The following is a 24,526-nucleotide window of genomic DNA, read 5'->3' on the forward strand; positions in this document are numbered from 1 at the left end:
ACTCCCGGCGGCCGGTGCATATTGCTCTTCTCTCGCAGTTTTTCAAGCCCGGGAGCTGCAGAACTTGGCGTGCGCGCGGTGCCGGCGGTCCCGCACTGCTGCGGCTGCCCGGGGCCCCGCGGGCGGCTCTGCCGGCATTGCTGCCAGCAGCCGCCCACCGGCACGGCCGGGCAGCGGCCCCGGCCCGGGCGGGGCGGGGGGTCCGGGCGCCGCCTGATTGGCCGCAGCGCGGGGCCCCGCGGAAGGTGCCGCGGGCGGCGGCGGGGGCGGCGCGGCGGTGCCCGCAGAATGGGCGGCAGAGCCGGCTTCTTCGAGGTGGGTGCGGGCGGCGCCGGGGGCGGGGGGCGGCCAAGGCGAGGCGAGCCCGGGCCAGGTCCCGCCGCATCCTGCCGCCGATGGACGGGGCTGCCCGGGATCCCGGCGGGCTCCTCTCTCTTCCCCTTCCATCTGCATTGAAGCACCGGGAAGCCGGAGCCATCCGCTCCCGAGTGTGCCGAGGGAAGGGACCGCCGATAGAGCCGGGCAGAGAGGTCGGGGGAAACACGCTGTTCCCCGGGGGTTTCCCTGGAGCGAGGGGGCAAAAGAAGCTGCCGCCCTCCCCGTCCTCTCCTTCCCCGAGCACGTTCCCCTCGCCGTTGCTGATCCCCGCGTCCCCGGTGTTCCTCGGGCGTGTTCCCGGAGAGCGGGGCGGGGGAATCCCCGGGCTTCCCGGCGCGCTCTCGGCGCTCCGCGGAGGCTCCGGATCGATGGCTCTGGGCTTCTCGCGGGTCCTGCCTAGGGCAGCACCGCGGGCAGCCTGCGCTGGCTCTGGCAGAGCGTCCCAGCCCTACGGGAGAGAGCGAGAGCGAGGAATGTTCTCGGCACTTTCTGTCCCCAACTTCTCGGAAAACCCCGTCTCCAGCCGCGGTGCATCTCGCCGGCAGCCGTCCCGCGCAGCTTTCTGGCCCGCTGCAGGCGTGGCTGCGGGCGGCAGCGCCCCTGGTCCGGCTCGGCCGGGTGCACGGAACCGGCGGGAGTGTTGGTGCCCTGGCCGAGAGGACGGCTCCCGGCGCGGTGCCCACTGCACGGGCGAGGGGCCTCTGCTAGCACGGAGCGCTCGATCTTGAGTGGGAACGAAAAACAGGCGGCCGGAGTTTAGTACAGACAGCTCCTTGTGCTTACAGAAAGCGCAGAGCAACGTGCACTTGGGGAGCTTCAAGGGTAACCTCTCATCCACTTACATAAACAGCCACACCGACTCTTTGCTGGAATTAGTTAGGCCGGCTAATACAAAAAATCTTAAGAGCGGCTTGTATTACAAAACCAGGTCTGTACAAGCTAAATGACCGCAATCTTGAATGTGTTTCTGCAGGCTTATGCTTGGATTCCTCAACCACGATTTACCTAAAGAAAATGCACGGGGGGAAGAAAGTTCCTTCCTCCGTGCAAATTACAAAGCAGTTATTGTTAGAACACAAATAGAATCCAAAGCCGTCTGAAAATCGTCTACTCCTTTAGTAACTTACCATGAGCTAAAAGTTCAGATTTTCCTTTTTGAAGCTATAAAAATGATCCAGACATTACAATTCAGCAAAATAAACTGCCTATAGCTCTTTTGGGTATGAGGTAGGCACCGTGCTTTTTCCTCAGCAGTGTTGAATTCCCAGGACCTTTTTAGGAAAAACAACCAAACTTTTACTGCCTCATGGCTTTCTACTAGTGAGGTAGAACTCAAACTGTTGTGAGATCCAAATGCAGGAGCAAGCACATGTGTAATACCCTCCTGCTTGCCTTCAGTCACTTCAGGTTTGCTCTTCTGCCTCAGACTTATCCTGAACAGCACTAGTTACTAGAAGACCTCAAAAGCATGGACATCAACATTGTTACCTGATTTTTCAAAGCGAGAAGCACACAAGACTCACTCTGCTGGACAATAGCAGGAGCTCCAGGTCTGTTTGAGTCCTAAATCAAGATCTCGTGTTTAAGCAACACTAATGCAAACTCAGCATGATTCATGAATTTACATGTCAGCCTTGTATATCTTAGTCCTTTTCTTTTTATAGCAGATAATGGGTGAAAACAGATTTGTCCAGCTCATCCACTGTGTGAGCTGTCTCAGGGGTAGGATGTGGACAAAGGCTGCCTAAGTAGCACTAGCAGTGCAGTTGCCTATTGCTTTCTGCACTGTTCTCCCTGATTTGCTTTCTGTTACAAACTCGTTACCTTGAATCCTGAATTGTGTTTCCCCACCACCCATTCAAAGCTGAGCTATGTAAAGAGAGAAGGTGAGTGTCCCATTTTTCTCAGTAGTTCCTGGGGAGGATGGGCAGAATCTTTACTGTTGTTATAAAGTTTAGTGTTCCCTCTTTGAGGAACTGTATAAATTTGTACTTTCCCCTATACCTTTATAAACCATTTACCCTTTACTGTTTTTCTGTGGTGCTGCCTGATAAGAATCACAAATCACTTCACAATCACCAAACTGTCATGTTTACTTCAGTATGTTTCTACTTTCACCTCATTTTTTTATCACTAACAGTTCAGAAGCTTCTCAAGCTTCAACTATAAATAAATATGCATATACTTGAAAATACCGTGCCTGATAATTTGAGGAGATTCAACTCCAAAGACTGAGAGATGTATGATAGAGACTTATCTCTAGATTAATGTTCTTTAGAAGTCCTCATTTCTCTGAGTTGCATAGAGAACAACTCTTCTGAACTGTCTGAAATTTGTTTCAGAACTTATGATACTGTTTATCCTAACAGTGCCTGTTTTCCTCCTTTCCATACGAGGGATGCCTATGTGACATAGGCTCAGATGTAAATGAATCCAGTAGAGCTCTGAAGTTAGGCTAATGAATTGTACCATTTCTTTTTACTTGACAGGTTTAGGTCTTCAAAAGCATTTCATATAAAGAAAATAGTATGGTGTTCTGACTTCCTGGAGGAAAGATCCTGGAAAAAATATATTCATACTGTAGAAAATTAGTGTCACAAGAGCCACAGTTGTACTTTTGCTTCCTTAACTGGTTTGGATGGTGAGTGCCTTTTGTGAGCAGTGATACCCAAAAAAGTTCTGGAATCTTCACTCCCTGATGATAGATTGAACTGCCATGTGCAGTACAGTCTAAAAGCAATAATGTACTGCCCCCCCTTGTTGGCATTTAAAGTTCCCTCCCTCTTCTGTCTGTGATGAAAGCCCTCTGAATGTAAGGGGGGTGGTGACTGCTGTCTGGCTGGCATGGCTGAGATGTCACAGCTCCTGTTACAAAGGATTCTCCCTCTCAGAGCTATGCTGTCTAAAGCCTCAAGTAAGAGCACTGAGAGCAAGTGCTAAAAGCAGGACTGCAAAACATTTCAAGATGCTCTATCCTCCAAGAATTGCCTGAAAGACAAGGCCACATAGGAGATATTTGAATAGTCATTTAAAGGGACAAAATTGAAAATTGAAAATTGCCCTGCTGTTTGAAGACATCTGCTCTGTTTTCACAAGTAACACTAAAGATTATGATCACAGAAAGAGATGAGATGACAGGGCAAACATTATCTCTTACTCTTCTCTCACCACTTTTCTCCACGCTTACCAGCACTTTAACACTCAGTTGTAGTGCTTTACTAAGAAGACAGCAGTTTGTCTTTTTTTCTCTGTGAAGCTTGAGAGAGACTTAATTTTGTATAGAAGATGATAGTAAAACATTAATTGGCAGGAAGTACCTGGAGCTACTCAGAATTTGAAGGCTACATTTAAAATTGAAAGTCATATATTAGGAAAAAAATGGCTTCTTTGAAGTATATGTAAAAAAAACCAAAACAGTTTTGTAAGTTCAGCTGTCTGTATAAGGTCTCTGAACTTCCCAAGCTTTTCAGTCTTCCTGCCTTATAAAAGACAGCAGACCCATCCTTGATGCTGCTAGGTAAAAACCAAAGAAAAAAAACCTCTTCAGTTTCTTCAATTCCATGTCAAAAGCATATACTATGTATATAGATATACATTTTGAACTCCCTGCACCAAATTATGCACGAGTAGTAATGAAACTAGAAATACTGAAGTTTGATAATGCAAATCACAGTGCAGATACAAAGATATGCTTGTGATTTCACGAAGAATTTGTGTAACTCTTCTACCTGAATGTTGCTATTGTAGAAAATAACCAGCATAAATTAAAGCCCCAAGGCAGTGAATATTCTCTTGCACAAGGAAAAGGCTATGCAGTAGTGTTGAAAAACCTGGATGTCTACTTAGCATTGAGTCAAAGCTGGCTCAGGTTCTCAGATGGAGGCACTCCAATGTGCTTCATAGTGACAGTGATACTCAGTGAATGATGTGACTTTTCAGTATGCCTGGGAAATTGGCAACGTGCAGCTCTGTGTTAGCCAGCGTAAGTAAATACACACCGAGTCAGTATTAACTGGTGGAGGTTCCTTTTCATCTTATGTATCCTCCTGAAACATCTCATAGTAGTAAGAGATGGAAAGTTTTCACAGATTTTCAAGAGCCAGAATTCACTGTGAAAGCCTTAATGACTTTTCCCTTCTTGAAAAATAAATCATCTTCCCACCCCAAGTGAATAGACCTTGATTTTCTTTCCTGACTGTTCTTACGCTGACTCATTTTATCTGTGTCAATTATATAAATGGATTTTTCTTTCTGAAGGATGAGCATTTGTAGCTCTACCTGTTATCATCCTTAGGGCCAGGTCTGTAAAGCAACTTGGGTTTTGCAATGTGTTTGGGTTAGGCACCCAGCTCCAAGATCAGATAGGACAATTTGGTCAGGATATCCAAGTTTACTTCAACTCTTATCTCTTTACTGTGTGGTATCCCAAAAGGCATCTGCTGTAGAGAAATATTGAACAGAATTACAATGGAAGGGAGCAGTGATAAAAGAAGCCCATAGAGACAGAAATTCAGGCTTTCTCTTTGATAGGAGACTGCCCTTTTCACTGAAGTCCTCTCCTGCCTGTACTTTTTGGTCTGCCTGTGGGAGAAATGGGGAATGGCATAAGATATTCCAAAGCAATTTTCCCACTTCCTGGCAGTGTGTCTAACTATTACATGTAAAGCATGAAGAACTAGATCATCTCCTTTGCTGACAGTTTAGTTTCATTCAGAAGGACTCTAAATGTTGTGCATTGTGCTGACCTTGGGATAAAGATGCTTACTGGATCAATATCCTCGGGGATTTAGATGAAAGCGTGTCTAACTACCAAATCTGAAACAGGTGGAAGAAATAAAAATGCAGTGTGAGTGTCAGCACAGGTTGAACATTTGCTGCTCACTGGCTTGCAGAAGAGCAGAACTTAGGAAGCTGAGGAGTAAATACCTGGTGTATCTCTTGTGAACCTGTAAATGTTAGACATCTAAATTCTACAAAAGTGAAAATTCATTTTAGAAAACCTTTTGAGTATGGGCATCACTCTATCACTTTATACACAGTGAAATAATTCAGTAAAATTCTAGTCTCATGGAATATGAGCCATTGCTTCAGAGGTAAGGATTTGTTTAGCTGGACTACTTAGAGAACAAGGTTCAGCACTCCACAGGTAAAATGGTAAAATTTTGCTTTGTGGTTGAATATTTGCCTTGGTTCTGGTTTGGGAATTTCTCCCATAGCATGTGGCTAAGCTGTGAGACTCCCTGCCTCAGGACTGTTTGCACAGGTTTAAAAGGCAAATGGATAAACTAGTTGAGGAAAGAAATCCATGAAAAGTTATTAAACACATAGGCAGCACTTCTGGTGCAGGAGAATGAAAATCACCATGTCTGTCTCTTCCCTTGCCCTCAGTCACTACATTCTTGCCCTGCTTTATTACTTTTTCTGAGTCACCTGCTCCTGGCGCTTTCAGAAAGAGCCAATTCTAGATAGATCTTTAGACTCATCCTCTGCAACAGTTTGTACCTTTTGGTGCAAGAGAAGTTTCAGACTGAGAGTTAATTGTAAAGCAGCAGCACAAACAGAATTTTCAGTGTAAGCACACTTAAAGCAATCTCACTGTGGCTTAACTTTTGACTTGAAGGAAACTATTCTTGATATGCCCCTAGTGTGAGATCACACTAAGGCATGCTTACTCCCTTCAGGAACAGCACAGTCTACCAGAAAAGTCAAAGGAGATAGAGAAAATGAGTAATTCTGTAGGAAAAATGTTTAGAAAGATTCATTTAGGACTGTGGCAACCACTGGATGGGTTTTTTAGAGTTAAATTCAAAGAAACCGATTTATGTAAGCATTCTAACAGTTCAGGGAGAATTCATTCTGTATGGCTTTTTCTCAGATTGGTTGCTTCCTATACTGTGAAATAAACTTTTTTTTTAACTGAGTCATTTAAAAAGAAATCAATACAATATATGCTTATGTCAGTGCTTATAAAGTCCCACTCAAGTTTACTCAATCTGCTGATTACAAGTGGTTTCAAATTAAACTTCTAAGATGCACAGACATAATAAATGTGTCAGTATTTCCATAATAGTTATCACATCATTTTTGAAAATCTGGTGATCCTTTAGCACTTTAGCTATGGCTTTAAACTGCAGGAATTTAAGTGACTATATTTTTGTAATCCTATTACAGAGACACTGTATGTTAAAAAATCTTTTTAAACACTTTGCTCAGCTGTTTTTCCCTTATGAATACTTTCCTCTCTTTAATTTTATCTTTTTATTTTCTGAATAAAAATTTAACAGCTGAATGTACTTTTCTCTGCTTATATTGTATATTGATTATTCTTTGCCCTCAACCTGTTCGTGTTCTAAACATTAATAATCAAGAATTTTTCTTTTACTAATAATGTTATCAATCTTTAATCCTTATGCAATAGAACAAATCTGTCTTCTAAGCATCAAAGATATATATTAGTAGTCACTTATAAAAGAGTTTTTAATGTCTTGCACAAATCTGCCTATTGATTAAGTTCTACTCTAAGTAGTCTCAGAGAAGCTGTAGTTTAAAATGTCTTTAAAAATTCACCAAATAAGTGGACTGTCTTACTGTACTAATGCAGGCCAACAGTTGGTGTCCTATTGTGCTAAATGCTTTGAAAACACAATGAAATTAAAGTTCTCCGAGCCAAACAATTTATGTTTAAAAGAGATGATACCCATCAGAAAGTGTTCCAAGAACAGATTGCCGGGTATCTAAAAGCTGTTGCCAACCAATACATTAACTGCCTTGGTGCTGTGCCTCAAGGCTGGAAACACTGTGTTCAGTGCTTCATGGGATTGGCCAGGATGTTCAGGAACGACCATTTCTTGCTTTGGATCAGGCTTTTCTGTTCCTTGTGCAGGGAACATCTACACTGGGGGATGCTCTGATAAATCTAAGAGGAGTGATAGAGCAAACAGTCACCTTGCTTTCACTCTTGTTGCACAATTTGCTATGGACTGGAGTGGAATCTAAAGCTCTGTTCTGGCATCCATTTTTCTGAAAAGGGAAAGAATGTTTGATATTTACTTAGATCTTGAAAGTAATTGAAAGCAAATGAAATGTTTGAAGTGAAAAAAAAAGAAGCATTTTGCAATTTAGGTTGCAGGAGACTTGTGGAAATCACACAGTCCAACTCCTGATCAAAGCAGATAGAGCCAGATCAAATGGCAATGGGTCTTGTCCAGTCCATTTTTAAATGTCTCCAAGAATGGAGATTCCACATCCTCTCTCAACAGCTTCTAATATTTGGCCTAGCTCATGGTGAAAGAAGTTCCTTGTGTCTGGATTTTCTCCTGCTGCATCCAGACACAGTCCCTCTCACCATTATCTCTGTGCACCCCCAAGAAGAGTCTGGATCCATCATCTCTATAGGCCTCCTTTAGGTATTTGCATGGACCAGTATAGGCAAGTGTGACAGTTCGGCATTTGAAAGAATTGTGCTGGAACAGAACCAAATAACAGTAAATAACATCTTGGATGATTGATTTGTTTGTTTTCCACACTGATTCTAAAGGTTCACAGAGATTTCTGTGCAGCCACTCCCATGAAAACCACAGAGCAGAAGAAAAACTCTGTAGTTTTCAGTCTGGTCCTGTGCATAACAAGAATAACCCAACAGAAATAGCATAGGTGACAGAAAGATATTTAAACCACTGTAATTGACCTGGAGAATATCTCTCTAATACAAACACTGAAGGCATAGATTAAAACTGCCCCTGGGGGATTCTGATAATATATATATATATGTTTGGGTTGGGTATGGAATGAGAAGGACACTACTAAAAGTATAGGCACTGCTGCAGTCTGCAGGGCAGCCCAATGGTATTCATTGACAAAAGAGCTTTGAGATACACTAAAGATTTCAATAGTCCTTGTAGCAACTTGACATCAGAAGGGACAAAAAGCAGTGTACAGCCCCCTCTCTGCCCTGTACTTGTTCTGGGGACTGCAAGTGTCAGAATGATGCATTTCAAGAATAGCCTTCTGGAAGAGGAATCCACTTCATTTGCTTTCCCATGGAGATTTCGCACTAACAGACATTAAAACTGGAAATGTGTGTTATTTCATATATAAATAATCAAGGGAAAACTTATCCCAACAATCCATCACATACTTGTTACATATCACAAAGGAGGAACAGCGTTTATCTCCCTCAATATCCCAGGTAGAGATTACAATGCACAGGCAGAAAATACCACGGCATTAGTGTTTTTTGTGGAGATCAGACTGATAGGTGTGACTGGAGCTGAAGTGCTCCATTGCTGTGCCAAAAGAAAAAGAACCCTTTGGGACAAATGAAACAAGGAAACAAGATACTCCAACTAAGTGATCTCTTCAACCCTCTGAGAAAGATACTGGCCTGTGACACTTATTTTTACTGAGGAGTCATATTTAAAGTCTAATGTTAATCTATTCTCTTGGCCAGTTAATAACAAACATAATTAATGCTAGATGCTTATATAAAAACCCCAACAACTGCAATGAGGTTTAGGGAGCTGCTGCAACTGGGCTTTGAAATGTCTGGAGACTTCTCTGCTTGGCTGTGGATCAAAATCATAACATTTTGCCAAACTGCCATTTGATCACGGAAATAAACTGCTCTTTCCTTTTCAGAGCTGTAGCTAAACCACTGCTTGGAATATAAAATGTTAATATGTAGTTAATAAAACAGGTGATCTAAGAGGCAAGAGTAATACTAACTATTCCTATAACAAATGCTTAAGTGTTTGTGAAGCCCAGTTCATTAAGTTAATTGTGTCCATGAATATTTTCCACTCTCCTTGCAATTAAAATATTCTGGGAACAATACACAAGAATCTTCAAGCTTTATGTACTCAGAATACTTGCTTATATGCATATATATATTTGGGAATCAACTAATTTTACTCATTATTTAGCTAATAATAATTAATTATATTTTTGTGTCCTCTCAGGTGGAAATCCTTGATTGGGAGACAAAGAAACAGCTATGCTTCCTAGATAAGGTAAAGCAGTCTGCTTAAAAGGCTAGGTGACTTTTTAGAAATTACTAACTTTTCTTAAGTAAATTTGGTGCTTGTGAGGGGTATTTCATCTCCTGGTAGCCTTTCCTAGGCCACCTGCAATGATTATGCAAACTTCATACAGACCACAGTGTGTTTCAACCCTTTCCCAGAAGGAGCTTCTGGGCAAAAAGGACAACTTCAGTTGCTTTACTAAGAGGGTGCCAGTTGTGTGGTACTCAGAAGCCATCAAATTGCCACTGCTGTGGTAGTAACTCTTGATCACTGCTAGAGAAGCTGCCTCTGAAACAGGTGTCAAAAATTGTCCTGCTTTTTTCCTGTCAGTTCTTTGACTCCTTCATGCCAAGGCTAGACATCTGTAAGAAATAGTTACGTTATCTAAGTCACATTTCTATTTCGCTTAATAGTCCTACACCTAGTAGTTGTCTTTCAAAATATGCACCTTATATTTACAATATTTTTGTTGCCTAGGTGGAACCAAATGCTACAATTAGAGAGATCAGATTGATGTTCCATAAATTATGTGAGTATAACTTCTGCAGCAGCTCATATCACATCAGAATATCCAGTACATAAATAGGAAAAATTACATAATTTGAAACGTGATATACACACACATAATGCTGATAACCTGCACATGAATGTGATCACAGTGAGATTTCAGTAAAATTATTTTATCCTATCCTGATACAGCTTTGTTTCTTTTTCTGCTGCATAAATTATCACCTTTATTAGTGTTGCATAAATATTTATAAAAACGTTTCAATGAAACTCATCTTGTTGTATTGCGTTCTTTATAGTAGTGGATGACCTAAACTGAACATTGTATATCACACAGTTCTGTATGGTCTTACAGATCCTCGGTGGTACCCAGCAAGGCAGTCAATAAAACTTGATCCAAGTAAGTACTTGTAACTAACCTCTGAGCAGGGGCCTGGCATGAAAGGTGTACTTAAGGGTATTAGCACTTAAAAATCTGTTTCCAACTATGTTAATTAGCACTGTGAAGGCTGAAGAGAATCCAGAACAAATAAAAATCTTTGGAAGGAAACACAGTTCCACCCTGATGTTTGATAATTAAATCAGGAGTTTGCCCATTGTTCCAATGCACTTTCTAACTGCTGAGCACTGTTGCTTTCCAGAGAGGCAGAACAGGATTTAGATATTCACTGCCCTTAGCTGCAGTGAAATGATCTCCGTGATCATGCTCAGCTGCGAGTACCAAAAAGGGCTGTGAGTTTGAGCTATCAATTCACATAATACTCTGCTCTCAGGCAGGAATTACAGTTCTTTTGAGGGAAGCTAATGCAGAGCACTGCTGTGGACGTAGCAACCGCTGACAAAGCTGATGACAGCTGGCTGACTTCATGAATACATTTGTAGGTATTGCTACTAGAAGCCTCTTACATGGCCTGAGTCCACAGAAGGAAGTCTAATTGCCAAACTGTGTTAATTCATCTTAGCTAAAATATAACACTTCCTTCCTTTGCTTTCATTATGGATAATTTTATTTAAACAGTCCCTTAAAAGTATGCTGTGAAGATTTGCTCATTTGTGTAAAATCTATCCATGGAAAACACATGAATGATTCTGTGAAGGTCCCCCTTGTCAGATTCCTCTATGAATTTATACAGTGAGACTTGCCAAGAGAAAATGCTGGCCTTCTGGAGATTCCTCCAAATCTAGGCATTAAAAACTTAAGTACTGTGGAATCACCTCCTAGCTGGTTGTTTGGGAAAAGAAAGGCAATGAAAATTTCTATGGGAGACTTTTCCAAATACCGCTTATCCTATCTTCTGTTTATTTGATGACGAGCAATGAGAAGAGCAGAAGAGAGGAGAGAGAGAGATGTGCAGATAACTAGGAGGTCAGTGAACTATGATAAAGGGCATTGCCCCATCAACAAATTCTGCTGTTAGCAGTGATGGAGTAAGTCTACTAGACTAGGCAGGCACATAGGATTGAGAATTCTTTTAACTGTTTTGGTGTGAATAGAGGATCCAGGCTTATATGTGATTACAGGGATAAATAAAAATTAAGTGTAAATATTCTTGGTCTGTTTAATGAGATTCCAATAAATCCACATCACATCAAGGAGTCTCATAGATAAAGCACCATATAAAGCTAGTATGCTACCAAATGGACTTGAATGTCACTAAGATGTAATTACTTCTTTCCTTCTCAGAAGGAAAGTCCCTGAGGGATGAAGAAATCCTGCAGCACCTCCCTGTTGGCACAACTGCTACCTTATACTTTAAAGATTTAGGGCCACAGATAGGATGGACTACGGTGAGCTCTGCTTCAAGTCTGAGCCATTTTAATGGCTAGTTTTCCACAATTAATCCTTACATTACTTTTTGTTTCTCTTCAGTATTTCTGCATGATGTCTGCTCTGATAGTGGATGCAGGCAATGAATCCTCATTGCTTCAGTTCATTTAATCAGGGAAAGCAGTAACAGATTAAATGCCTATTTAGTTCCCTGGGAGAGCAGCAGTGGAAAACCTGCTGCAGGGTAGGTTGGCTCTACAGAACTAAAATGCAGGTTGTCAAATGGATGTCTACTGCAAAATCATTAGGAACTAGGTATGGAAATACCTTTGACAATCTGCTTCACAGGACCTGTGTTATTCCTGACAAAATTAGGATTATACTCCTATGAGTTTGTCCTGCAAAGAGGCATGGGAGTGACTTCATATGTCAGTACTTGAAGTGACTTCAGCCAGAAAATGCATAAAAGTAAGATTAGTTGCTGTCTGCACGTGACTGTGTCCCAGGATGCCAGTGACAGGCTAATGACAGCTGATAATTTCTGCAATATTAGCAGCCATCCACAAAGACCTTGCATATTTACTGTCTTAGCTCAAATGCAAATTTTATCACAACTCACTTGGCAGGCAACACAGCACTGCTGTTTATGCAGTGAGGTGACCAATGACCCTTCTAGCTCTCTAGAAGGTCCTTGCTGCACAGTATCACACTAGTTCCAATAAACAGCACGATGTCAAGGGAAAAGTACCTCGTAATTTAAAGGCATATTTATCATTTATTAGCTATGAGAACATTAATAAAACCTTGTGTTGATTACAAATAGCAAAGACAAGGTCAATAGAAGGTAAAATAAAAAATGTCAAATATGTTCTTCAAGACTGAGTCTTCACATCTTTACTTTGGATGCAATGCTGATAAATCAAGCAGCTATTACTCAATCCAAAAAACCAGGAAGACAGACAAAAACTTCTAATGGCAGTGTAGACTTCAAGATACATGTGCATTAATATACACTAAAATATGACAGTGCAGAGTATCACCAGGCTTCTACCATTTGATAATCTTTTGCATTCTGCTCTTCCTGCCCTTCAAGCTACTTCATTCAAATGTAAGCAAACAAATACTTCTGTATTATCAAATCAAAAAGATAAGTTTTTCATCTACAAGCCAACCTGATCTTTGCCAGAGAAAATACTCATCATATCAGAAGTCAATAACCCAACTTTTCTGAGTATCAAAAAACTCCAAACACATTAGAGAACTGAGATTGCTTGTTTTTTTGGTTTTTGGGGTTTGTTTTGTTTTGTTTTGTTTGGGGTTTTTTTGTTTGTTTGCTTTCTTTTCTTGTTGGATTTTTGTTTGTTTTTTGTGACAGAAGTACAATCAATTTCCCTTCTTTCTCTCTAAGTGAGGTAAGGGCCAATCTTCCTCCCTTATAGATGGGTAGAAAATTCAGCTGTTAATATTTGGTCCAAAGTTAACTTCAATTGAAAATTATATTCCTAAGAAATGCACACCTATCTGAAATGAAATCAAGTTAGAGAATAGCTTCTCTGGTTTCCTCTCTTTTTTTTTTTTTCTTTCTTTTCGTTTTCCTTCTAGTATTTCAATTAAAACTTGTTCGAACATAGAATGAAATTATTGTTTCCCAGGACAACTGCTCACACAGATAGGATCACTCTGAATACGAGCTGTGTTTCTACTTTAAACAAAATTCATTCAGTAGAAGCAGAACTCCTATTTCTCAAGACAAATTCTTCACCAAATTTCATTTAAAACCAAAATAAAGCAACAGCTTTTGAGTGCAAGAGAAGAGTGAGAGCTGCATAAATGTAACATGCATGCATATTTGTCATGATCTCTGGGCTGCCATTATTATCTTTTCATACCCATACTGTGTCTGCTGCACTGGCAATGGCTGTTTGAATGCAACTGAGGCAAATCTTTGCAAAATATTTATGTGCATGGCTACCAGTTTCATAGCCTGAGCCCAAACCTTCTGCTCCCTCCCTGCCTCTCAATGCCATCCTGGATGTATGGAGGTATTAGTTATCACAAACAAACCAAAGCAAAACCATCATCTAATTCAGTTGTCTAATTATTCTCTCTCTTTTTGCAGGTATTTTTGATAGAATACACAGGTCCATTGTTCATCTATTTTCTGTTTTATTTCCGCATGACTTTTGTCTATGGACGGGATGAGAGGTTTACATCAAGCCCACACCCAGTAGTTAAGTAAGTCCATTTGCAGGCTTGAGCAGTATTTCTTATCGTTTTATTCCAAATGTCTTGCCACACTTGGTTTTTTAAGCACTCTTAAATTCTTTTGTCTTGCTGTTTCTAGCTTGGCATGTATCTGCCATTCTTTCCACTACATCAAAAGGTTGATTGAAACAGTATTTGTTCATCGGTTCTCCCGTGGGACTATGCCATTGAGGAATATTGTGAAGGTAAATTGTGTGAGAATCTAGCCATAGCTGCCCTTACAAATCCAGCCTAGCCAGCCTATGCTCTGCCTCTGCACTACAAACTTTTTTGTGTGGTTTTTGTAGCAATGCACAGCAAATCTCACCCATAAAGCTGCAGTTTTTTCAGAAGATTTCTTAATGTCACTATTGTATAATCCACATCTGTCATACTGTTACTAATATTACAGAAATCTCATTACTTTTTAGTATTTTAAACCTTCAGCATACCTTTCCTTTTCACTCAGCAAGGTCATTGGGTGTGAATGTTATAAAGTTAACTTTAAAGTAGTACAGGCAGGTAAAATGATGGGAGAGCTGCTTTTAAAAAAAAACATTTTTGTAACAGTCATTTTATGTCTGCTTTGCCCCTAAAATTCTCTTTGTTATTAAGGAACTGTTAATTTACCTTTGATCCAGTGCAAAACAGCTTAGTTGTTCTGCATTTTCTTCTCCACAGGAGCATTCTCTAATGTCACCAGGGCTGCTGTGGCACAGGGCAGCTCTTGGGGTGCAGACTCTGTTTCCTGGGTATCTGAGAAGTAGTGCAGTGACTGCATGGTTATGCATAAGTTGCAGTTATTTTACTAATGTTTGCAACAGAGAACACACTAGTAGTCAAAAGTACACCTTATTCTAAGGAAGACAAGAGATTATCAACTAGAAAAGCATTGGAGAATTTTAACATTTGGGATTTAGACAGTTCCTTGTAATTTGCACTATGGCAGTGATACCTGTAGCAGCTGAAGCTCTACCTTATGGCTAACTCCTTACAGCTGTCCATGGGCTCTGGTCCTTCAGGTGATGGCTTCCTGCTTTCAGGAAAGGAGGGTCTGTAGTGAAGCACTGGCTCTCCAGAAGAATCCTCCCTAGAAATTTATTGTGCTTCCTGCAGCAAGAGTTGTCAAAAGGTTCACAGACCTCATTCTTGACACAACAGGTCTTGCAGATCTCTTGTTCTGGACACAACAGTAGCTAATGCATGCTAAATAGCAGATAAATGAGCAACTTTACCTTGAAAAAACAATCAGTGTGATAATTATTTTTCCCACTGCCATCTCTAACAACTACTTGTTCCTTTCAGACCATACAAACTGTTGTTGCTAAAACTGACATTTGTAGCAGTCATTCTGATCACTGCCTCTTTTCCATCTTCTCATGTTGGTTGCACTTGTTTTCATCTGTAAAGATGCTCCCAGTTCTTATTCCACCTGCTTAGCAATGCTTGGGTTTGATTTGCTTTTATGATTTCATTGGCCTTGGTGGTGTTACTCCAAAATTGTACCAGTTCAAAAAGTATCACATCCTTTTTTTCTGTTTTTCCATCCCATCCAAGTGGTAGACAAAGCTTCTTACTTTCAGGGTTTGATCATGTACACAGCAGATATAGATAGTTTATTTCCTAAGTGCAGTGGAATGCTATGTGTACAGGAGACACTTCAGTCTCAATAAGCAAAAATCTGAGATGGGAATTGATGAGAGGTGTGATTTTCATCCTTTTTTTCCAAATGGAACTAGGAATAAATTATGCCCTACAATGCAGCAGCTTCACCAAAAGCAGAATGTACTGACATAATTTTTTTCTAAGATACTTGATTTTTCTAGGCATTGAAAAGGTAGAATACCTGATTTATCTGGACCTATTAAACAACTCCTTAGGGTGCATAAGGTAGGGATTAATACAAAAATTGTGTGGTGATAAAGGAACTCATTGAAAGAAAGTGAATTATGGTTGTGCCAAAAAAAGATCAATCAGACCTTTAATAATAGGGAAGTACCAGTAGAATTCCTCAAAGATTATTCTCACGATTGGTCTTACATAGTCTTTCTTTACCCATGAACATTTTTGTGAGTAAAAAGAAGGGATATCATCACTTTGTAGAAAAACATCTGGAGGAAAGAGGACATTAGATCTAAATAAATACTATTACACCAGAAGATAATAAGAAGACAAACAGAAGGGTACATACTGGTCATGAATAAACACAGGCAGGATTTGAGGAACTGTGGATTGTCAGTTGCACAAGAGAAGATGAAAGTCCTAACCATAAGTTTGGAAACTTAGGAATAATTTATTTATGGGATCCCTGTAATATCTGAACTTGACCTACAGCATTATATGAGATTGTTGTAAAGCTTTATTATTCAATATTCACAGAAACTCTTCCTTCTTTCCAAGTGAGTTTATGAAGTCTGTATGCTCCTATCTGAACCTCACTGGAGGCATTTGTATGAGCAATAAGGATTCAAGTGGCAGCTGGACATTTATAAGTGTTACTGTTAAGGTCCTTAGCAGTGGTAGACCCCACTCATCTTAAAGCTTCTTTTCTTATAACTGAGGAATACTCTTGCACTAAATCATGTTCTTTGGCTGAATAGCACTTGTTCAGTATATTTACAACATGTATTGTTGTGGACTGAGCCATGATAATTAGTTTATTTAATTTTACTTCACTGAAATCCATTGCCATAAGTTCCATCTTGTGCCAAGCCTTGAAGCTAGAAGAAGGGTTTTCTGACTATGCCATTCCAAGATTACAAGAAACTGTTTCCACCTAAATTTGTACAGGAGTCAGTAAATTGTAAGTTCCTGTTGAAGAAGCTAGTGTTAGGGAGGAAGCAGTAGTTTATGGATAGGACACTACCTATATTGTCCCTCATTGGAATAATTCTTTTGGTTCTGCTGCATTTCCTAGAGGAAAATGAAGTAATATTTTTTAAAATTATTATTATTATTATTTTCAATTTTTTTCTGCTCATTCATCCCACCTGATTTGTAATTACTGGTTAATAATTTGCTCTTTCTCATCAGTTATCTCTTATACAATCTCAGAGCAAGGACATAGTCAGTGCTTGTATTACAGCATACCCAAAAGGGTGTCCATTGTGTGTGAGGTCTCTTGGCACTGCAGTGGTTCAGTTAACCCTGAGAAGAAAGTGGAAATACAACTGAACGTTTGATACAACTGTTTGCTGCAGATGAGGGGGCACCAGCACTTTCAGAAAAATGCACCATCAGACACTGCAGTCAGCTAGTGCAGGTTGGAGATGCTGAGGTAATCACTTTTCCAGGGTATTATTGCTAGAAATGCAGTTCTAGTATATACAGGGGGAAAATACTGCAAAATTCAAAACAAGAAAAAAAGGTAAATCAGTCAGGACAGTAAAAAATGCAGCCTTGGATGGGATTTTTGCCTGCATGAGCAGGAAAGGAATTGGTAAAGGAGAAAGCAGAAACACCTAGAAATGTCTAAGGTATAGGAACCTATTTGGAAAGCCAAGAAAAAGAAAGAGGACTAGAAAGAGTAAGGGGACCTTTACCAGAAAGAGTAAGAGGGTCAGAGTTTTACTCAGAATTTCAAATAGGATGCAAGGAAATGCAAAGAAAAGAACAGAAGAAATGGTGAAAGGAAGATAAAGAGTTCAGTTGTTTTCTTGCTGAAGCTCAGGTGATAAACAAACATACCCTAATACATCAAAAACTGGGCACTAGGTTGGGTAAAAGAAGACTCAACTGATGAGAGGCAAATGTATGAATTGTTGATGAGGGTTAAAGTCTGTCTGCAAGAGAATGGCACCTAGAGATTGGAGCACAGGGCAAGAAGAGGAAGAGGCCAAGAAAGGGCCTCCCTCTCACCTACATAAATATAAGGAGGGAGACAATAATGTGTCACCGAGACACATTAAAGCAGCAATGAGTGTCAAGGAGGCCAAATAAGAGGTAAAGATTGTCATTGTAAGTAGTTTTTTCATGGATGAAGCCTATGAACAAGCACTGAGATTGGTCAGGAATGAGTCAGTACAGCCATTAGTGACAGCTGTGTTATCAGAGTTTAGAGAGTGGAAACTGCATCACAGAAACACAAGGATAGCAGCAAAAGGGACAAACTAGAGAAATTGCAGTGAAAGTGCAGAGGAAAGCATCAGGCAGGAAAAGTTAAAACATGGGAAAGAAAGAAACTGATGGGATGAAGGAGAAGAGGACAGGAGATTGGGCAGTGCAAAATAATAATCAGAGAAGAGAGGACAGTGCCCAGATCTGGTCTTACAGTCTCAGGGGTCAACAAAACAAGTTTCTCTTTAACATACAGTCTGTATGCACTTCAACTTTGCCCAATGGCTTGCCAGACAAGATAATTTTATTTTCAGTCACATGATCATACTTTCTGTTTATAAACTTAACAGCTCCAAGATATTTTAGAGGAAATCTTAACTCTAATAGCACTACTTCCTTTCTTATTTCCTGTTACCTGCTCCCTTAGTACTGCCATTTTTTGTTGTATTATCAGTAAGTAGAAGGATTGTCCAGATTCATTGTCCTTGTGGTGAATATTGGCCTAAAAGACTGTACTAAAACAAATTAAAATTGCTTATTTTTCAGAACTGCTTATATTACTGGGGATTTGCAGCTTGGCTTGCATATTACATCAATCATCCTCTTTACACTCCTCCTTGTAAGTAGCAAAACAACCCTCAGTGATTTAAGTATTTATGTATGTATTTCGTGTACTAGTACTAATGACATGTAAACTTTTTTTTTTAATAGCTTATGGGAAAAAACAGATAAATTTTGCTGTGATCATGTTTCTGGTAAGTTTCTTGCTTTTTGTTATAAAATGCTAAAGTATCTTGCTTTATTTCTTCTGTCATATAAGTGGAGGAGTGAGTAGGATAAGCAGATAATTAGAACTTGGACATTTGGGATGTACTGCTAAAGCTGACCACTTGCATACAAAACAGAAAAATCCATCAGTTTTTAATGTGATTTTGTACCCAAAGGAATATTTTGATTCAGTGTCCATTCCAAGACTAGGATATTTATCTTCTGGGATGATCTCTCATAATCTTTATATGTTTGTGACCCTGTGTGTAAAATCCAGTGAGTTTTTTTGTGAACTGTTCATTGAGTGTTAAGAATCACAGCAGATCATAAATCTCGGATAATTGGCCAACTAAGAGAGTATGTTACTGATAATTCCCAAAGATAAAGTTTCATTTTGCTGAGCTTCAATTCCTATTTACAGCTTTCTTTATGATTCAAAATTCTTCAGTAACTGTTCATTCTCACAATTCCTAGGAACATTTCATACATGCAGAAGGAAGGTCAGTGTAGGCAATAAAGATGTACCTCCGTACAAAGACTCTTCCTATGTTTGTGTAACTTGTTTAGAACATCAGCTGTTCACTTGCTTTGACAAACTAATCATCAGTGACTGCAGGATCCCAAAGCAGCTTCCCAGGATAAAGATTCTGTGAGGTCATAATCTATTCACATTTTACAGAGAAACTCCAAAGCTGAGAGCACAGAGCTGGGAATAAAACTCAGGAGCTCTGACCAGTAGTCATTTGCTGTAATAGTTATGCATTGCAGACACTGGAGACTGTCCATAATCATATAAATGGGTCATTTCAATACACTCTCTTCATAATTGATTGGGGAAGCATTCTTTAAATCCAATGAAGGAAGCTGGGTCAATTATATTTCATGATTCATATCAATTATACTCTAGAGAAGAAAACTTACTTAGAGACCAAACTGTATCCTCCTTGGGATTTTAATATCTTTTGAGAAACCAAGACTATGCAAATAATTTTGTGGATGTTTTTAAAGGCATAAGAATGATCAAAAGATAAAGCAAGTATCTCCCAAGTTCACTTGTATCCCCTGTGCTTTATTTAGATTTCAAGGGGATTATGTAAGTAATAAATCTGATCTTTTGGACATGGAGTCCACATTTTCTGAAAAATATCATGAATATAGAACAGAATATAGTATGGACTTACATTTGACTGGAGACGTTTCATCCTTCTGTCAGCAGTCTTAGTTAAGGATATTTATTATGTTTATAATAGATTATTTTCCTTTTCTTAAATATTTAAAGAGCCCCAGGAAACAACAAAAGGAAGAAAAACAAAGAAGGGAAGAACATTTTTAACTCTGTCATACTTTTTCTTGCAGCTGTGTGAAGCTGGAAATTTTTCCATTCATGTTGCACTCAGTGACCTCCGGAGAAATGGTAAAAACTGCATCATCATATTTCAGTTTTGTGCAGCCATTCAATACTCCTTCAGTTACTCTGCTTCAGGAAAGACCTGATCCTGGGGGGTGTTGATACCTGTCAGCTGGCTGCTGTGGGAGCACAGGATGCTCAGCACTGTAAAGACTGGATTCTAAGGGAAATCAGACAGTGCAAGGACTCTGACATCAGACTGTTGGACAGCACTTCTCTAACTGTCACTGTTACTGTTTTGGGCTGGGTTGTGTTGGGGGAGCACTTACATTGGTTATACTGCTAGTGCAAAGGGAAACTGTGCTGCTACAGGCTATGTTTCGGTGAGCAAGGGAAGTTCCCTCACAGGTATCCTATTCCTCTTGTGAGTCCAGAGGACATCCTGTCTTCCCACATCCTGTTTGTCCTTCTGACAGACATGACACACAGAAGTAGGCAGAGCTGGGTTGTCTTTACAGGAAGCCATATATTGAGGAGTGTGAATATTTTGTGATTTGTTTTCTAATCTATAGGATCCAAAACCTGTAAGATCCCATATCCAACAAAGAATCCTTTCACATGGCTGTTTTTCTTTGTATCTTGCCCTAACTATACATATGAGGTATGTATTTTCAAACAAGATGTTCAGATTTTAGTTTTGCTGAATATATTTTTGTTTCTTTTAGAATGTTTTTACATGGAAGGAACCTCTGAAACTGTTCAGCTCAATACATACCCCCTCTTCTCCTAAACCCCATGAAATCATGTTGTGGACAAGAATTTGTCTGGTCTTCCTCCCCTCCCTTGGGTCAGTACTGATGTGACTAACCTTACACAGACAGCCCTGACCCTGGGCCAGTGCTTCCGTGTGGCTGCTGGACAAGACATACACTGTAAAGCAGGGCAAATTCTGCAGCCAGCAACAGGGAGATTGCCACTGAACATGTGTTGCAATGAGGGGATGGAGGTGTCTGGTGGATTTATAACGTAAGAGCCTAGAAATATCACTCCAGGCAGGAAGATAGTGGTCAGACAAATAAAAGATATTGTGATAGAGAAAATAAGCTGAAGTCTTCTTCCCCATTTTCTTAAGTTATACAATCACTTGTGTTGGTGGTGACTGCTTTAGAAACTTTAATCAGTTTATCATTACATATTCCTTAATCAGTAGCTAAAGTCCTGACTGAGTTCAAAAGCAGGTCAAGTCAGTGCAACTCAGTGTAACATTCATTCTTGCACAGAAGGACAATGTCAGTTTGAAATTCATCAACAGATGTTAATGAGAACAGCATTGGGCCTTGAAGTATAGAAAGTTAACATTCCTAACAGTGATGGAGTCTGAGCTATACAAATTGGGCAGAGAAACAGGAAGGACACTGTTCTAATGCTTAAAATTTAGTCACTGTAATAGCTGTCGAAACAAATATGAAGGTTTTGTTTGTGATAATAAGGCACTGTTCACCTTTTTGGCTAAAGGTTATTCACAGCAGAAATTGATCTGGCTGACCTTGATTTTTTTATTTACCTATACTAGGACAAGGTTATTTTGATCAATAGAGAGATAAATGCAAATGCTGTCACCAGAAATATTTTAAATTTCCTTGGCCAAAACAGGTGGGGACCTGGATCAGTTTCACTATCATGACTCAGTGTGTTCCAGGTGAGTAATGCTTTGGTACTTCAATCTGAAGTGATGTCAGCAGCAAGAGTATGTTTTTAATCTGATAATGAAATGTATCCTTTTTCCCCTTCCTTCCAGTGGGACTCTTCACCTTGCTTTGCTTCATTCAGATGACAGTCTGGGCAAAGGATAAACACTGCACCTACTTACGAGAATTCAAGGATTATCCAAGTCACAGAATGCCAATTATTCCCTTTTTGTTGTAAAAACAGAAGGCTCAAATTGAATATTGCACAGAACTTCAAGAAGAAAACCTCATAAATGTCCTGCCAAATAAATGAATTAATGAAAAGGATTTTGGTGCATGTTGAATCTCCACTGCTAAGGAAAATTGTATGCACTTGAAAGCTACACTTCCTTACATTCAAGAATTCTCAACTCAGAAGCACCTTAAAAAATAAGGCTTTGTTGCACAGCTGCAAAAAAAAGTCCCTGCAGCTCACTGTAACCTGACTTAGATTTTTCTGTACTAATCTGTTTAGATTGATGGATCAGAGATCCTGAGAAGTCTGTGCTGAAAAGCAGCTCCAAATTTAGCAGTGGCATTCTGCAAGACAGAAGTACACTGAAGGAGGACACACCAGCTAACTACAGAGCTCAGTTCAGCCAGCACGGGCAGCTGGCCTCAGGACAGTTGCATGATCTGCCTTCTCTGACTTGAACAGAGTGTGCTGCCTGGAGGCAGGTGCTTTGTAACAGATAACATTACCAAAGAATATGAATGGTTCCTGGAATAAAGAAATAGGCAATATCTCAAAAACCTGATTTGGGTCTAACCTCTAATTTGCCAAAAGAATCTGAAGTAAGAAGTATTTGTCGTATTTGTGAATGTAATGTCCTGTGCTGGGGTTTTTTGTTTGTTTTTGGTCTTCTTCATTAGTAAGTTGCATAGTAGTATGTAAGATTCAGAAGCAATCTAACTTATGTCATATCTTTGATACCTGGTCTATTTTGATATAATATCTCCTTATGATACTAATCGACGTTTTACTCAGCATTTTACATCAGGCTTCTCTAAGTAGTTTTTAATATGCTTTGTAAATACATGAAGTAACTGCTAGGCCTCAGAATGCTCTTCCTATTTCTGGAGCCAGGGAGAAAAATCAGCTTCATTTTGGACTTCCTGTGTTTTCTTTGTCACAGGATGTTCTGTGTGACTTAGTTGGGTTTTGTATATCTGGTAAAAAAAGGCTATTGAAATCTATCTGAATGACATTTTAAAGAAGCTATTTTAGAATATGAAGATACTGCATAGATACTGTTTTGTTTCATAATTAATTTATTTATCTATAATAGATGTATAGAAAGATTTTTGCAACTATTTGTAAGGGTGAAATATGCAATAAATTCTATTTTAAAACCAGTTGAAATAATTATGGCAAAAAGAGAAGGCTACAGCTGGTTGCTGAAGTTTCATAATATTTTGTACAGTACAAAGCAAGAGTGTCCTTATAAAAAAATCTACATCAACTGAAGAAAAATATCTTTCAAAGCAAAAATACATGACCCAGATTTTAATTCTGTATAACATATCTTAGAGAAGACTTTTTAGAAATTCTTAGATCTGATAGATAACCGAAGCAATACATCACTATGAATTTGTTTTCAGTATTTGTTTTCCACTAGTTAAACTGTGAATCAGAAAAAAGAGCTAAATGTCAAACGATTTCCCACTGAGTGCAGTGTGGAGTACAAACAGGTTGAAATTTTCCTTCTGAGGAGGTAGAAAGCACATACCCTATTCACACTTTACACCCACTTAATGTCCAGTCATAGGAAAGAAGAAAAATTTGGTCTTGTTTAGTAACAAAGAGATCTTTCCACGTCTCTGCAAGAAAACAAAACTTTTGGCAGATATGGACATACTCTCTTTCTTTTTAATCTCCATTTTGACATTTGTCCTCTATTTGAGGCAACTTGAAGATGAGTATGAGATCATTTTCATTAATTTTTTTTTAAAAGCAAGTTTCTTGTCTGGGTCCGAGCTCTGAATTAATTTTTTCATTCTTGCTGAGACAACCGTCTGTTTTCACTGGCAGCCTGGTGAGACAGTGAAGCAATCTCCCAGGACTAGCCCCATCAGCCAGCACTGTTCTGACCTTGATAGTCTCGTGCATGGCAGGAATCTGCTTCTAAGCTGGGCAATGCTCTCAGCCTTGGGACCTGTCTGCTGACTTGCAGCAGTTGCCATAAGGGTTAAACAAGAAAAACCTGCTGGCCTGAAAATACCAGATAAAGAATCCATCTTTGATGTTATTCATGTTAACAAGGAGGAATGAGATTTCTCTTATTGTATCTTATAATGGACTTTCTGTTAGAGGAAGATTTTATTCTATAACAAGGACCTGCCTTTGACACTGTCAGCATGGAGTGTTGCTGGTAGAGCAGTAGAAGCTGGCTGTTGCTAGGGCTGTTGCTGTTGAGAGCACAGTGCTCAGAAAGGTGCAAAAAAATCAGTGTAATACTGAGCGTGCAAACCTTTGTTTTCCCCTTGCTCTGCTCTGCTCTGGCACATGTTTGCACTGTGCACACACACTAAGCCTGGAGGCTGCAGGAGCAGTTTATGCAACTGCCTGCTGATGCAGAGCTGGGGACACCTTGGCTTCTCGGCTGGCTCCAGCTGCACGCGGATGCAAAGCAATTTCCTCATCCTCCATCTGCTCTTTAGCAAAGTTCACAAAAACCTGTGTGAGGAAAGCAGAAAATGTCACCATGTC

At 39.8% G+C, this 24,526-nt stretch overlaps 2 protein-coding genes across 9 annotated transcripts in view; one reads left to right on the forward strand and one right to left on the reverse strand.

Annotated features, from left to right (window-relative positions):
• Positions 1 to 246: 246 nt before the first annotated feature.
• LOC106858024 (very-long-chain enoyl-CoA reductase-like) lies at positions 247 to 23,172 on the forward strand. Of its 7 annotated transcripts, none has more exons than XM_088169991.1 (14): positions 269 to 315; positions 2,868 to 3,019; positions 9,336 to 9,386; positions 9,876 to 9,927; positions 10,261 to 10,305; positions 11,590 to 11,693; positions 13,793 to 13,908; positions 14,018 to 14,123; positions 18,520 to 18,592; positions 18,685 to 18,728; positions 20,098 to 20,155; positions 20,662 to 20,750; positions 21,663 to 21,788; positions 21,888 to 23,172. In XM_088169991.1, the coding sequence occupies exons 2-13, from the start codon at positions 3,017 to 3,019 to the stop codon at positions 21,771 to 21,773; spliced, it is 852 nt and encodes a 283-aa protein (XP_088026117.1). In that variant the 5' UTR covers positions 269 to 315; positions 2,868 to 3,016; the 3' UTR covers positions 21,774 to 21,788; positions 21,888 to 23,172. The 7 variants fall into 7 exon arrangements, with proteins under 7 accessions (XP_088026115.1, XP_014739923.1, XP_088026116.1 ...); XM_088169992.1 differs by having other exon boundaries at positions 11,593 to 11,693; XM_088169989.1 differs by lacking the exon at positions 2,868 to 3,019 and having other exon boundaries at positions 247 to 315.
• Positions 23,166 to 24,526, reverse strand: part of ABCA4 (ATP binding cassette subfamily A member 4) — a 63,279-nt gene continuing 61,918 nt past the window's right edge. For both annotated transcript variants that reach the window (XM_088169985.1, XM_088169986.1), the window contains one exon: positions 23,166 to 24,493. In XM_088169985.1, coding sequence (XP_088026111.1) covers positions 24,371 to 24,493 — 123 coding nt within the window. In that variant the 3' untranslated portion in view covers positions 23,166 to 24,370. The remainder of the gene's footprint in view (positions 24,494 to 24,526) is intronic.

The sequence above is a fragment of the Sturnus vulgaris genome, chromosome 9 (assembly GCF_052056855.1).
Source record: "Sturnus vulgaris isolate bStuVul1 chromosome 9, bStuVul1.hap1, whole genome shotgun sequence".
Taxonomy (NCBI): Eukaryota; Metazoa; Chordata; class Aves; order Passeriformes; family Sturnidae; genus Sturnus; species Sturnus vulgaris.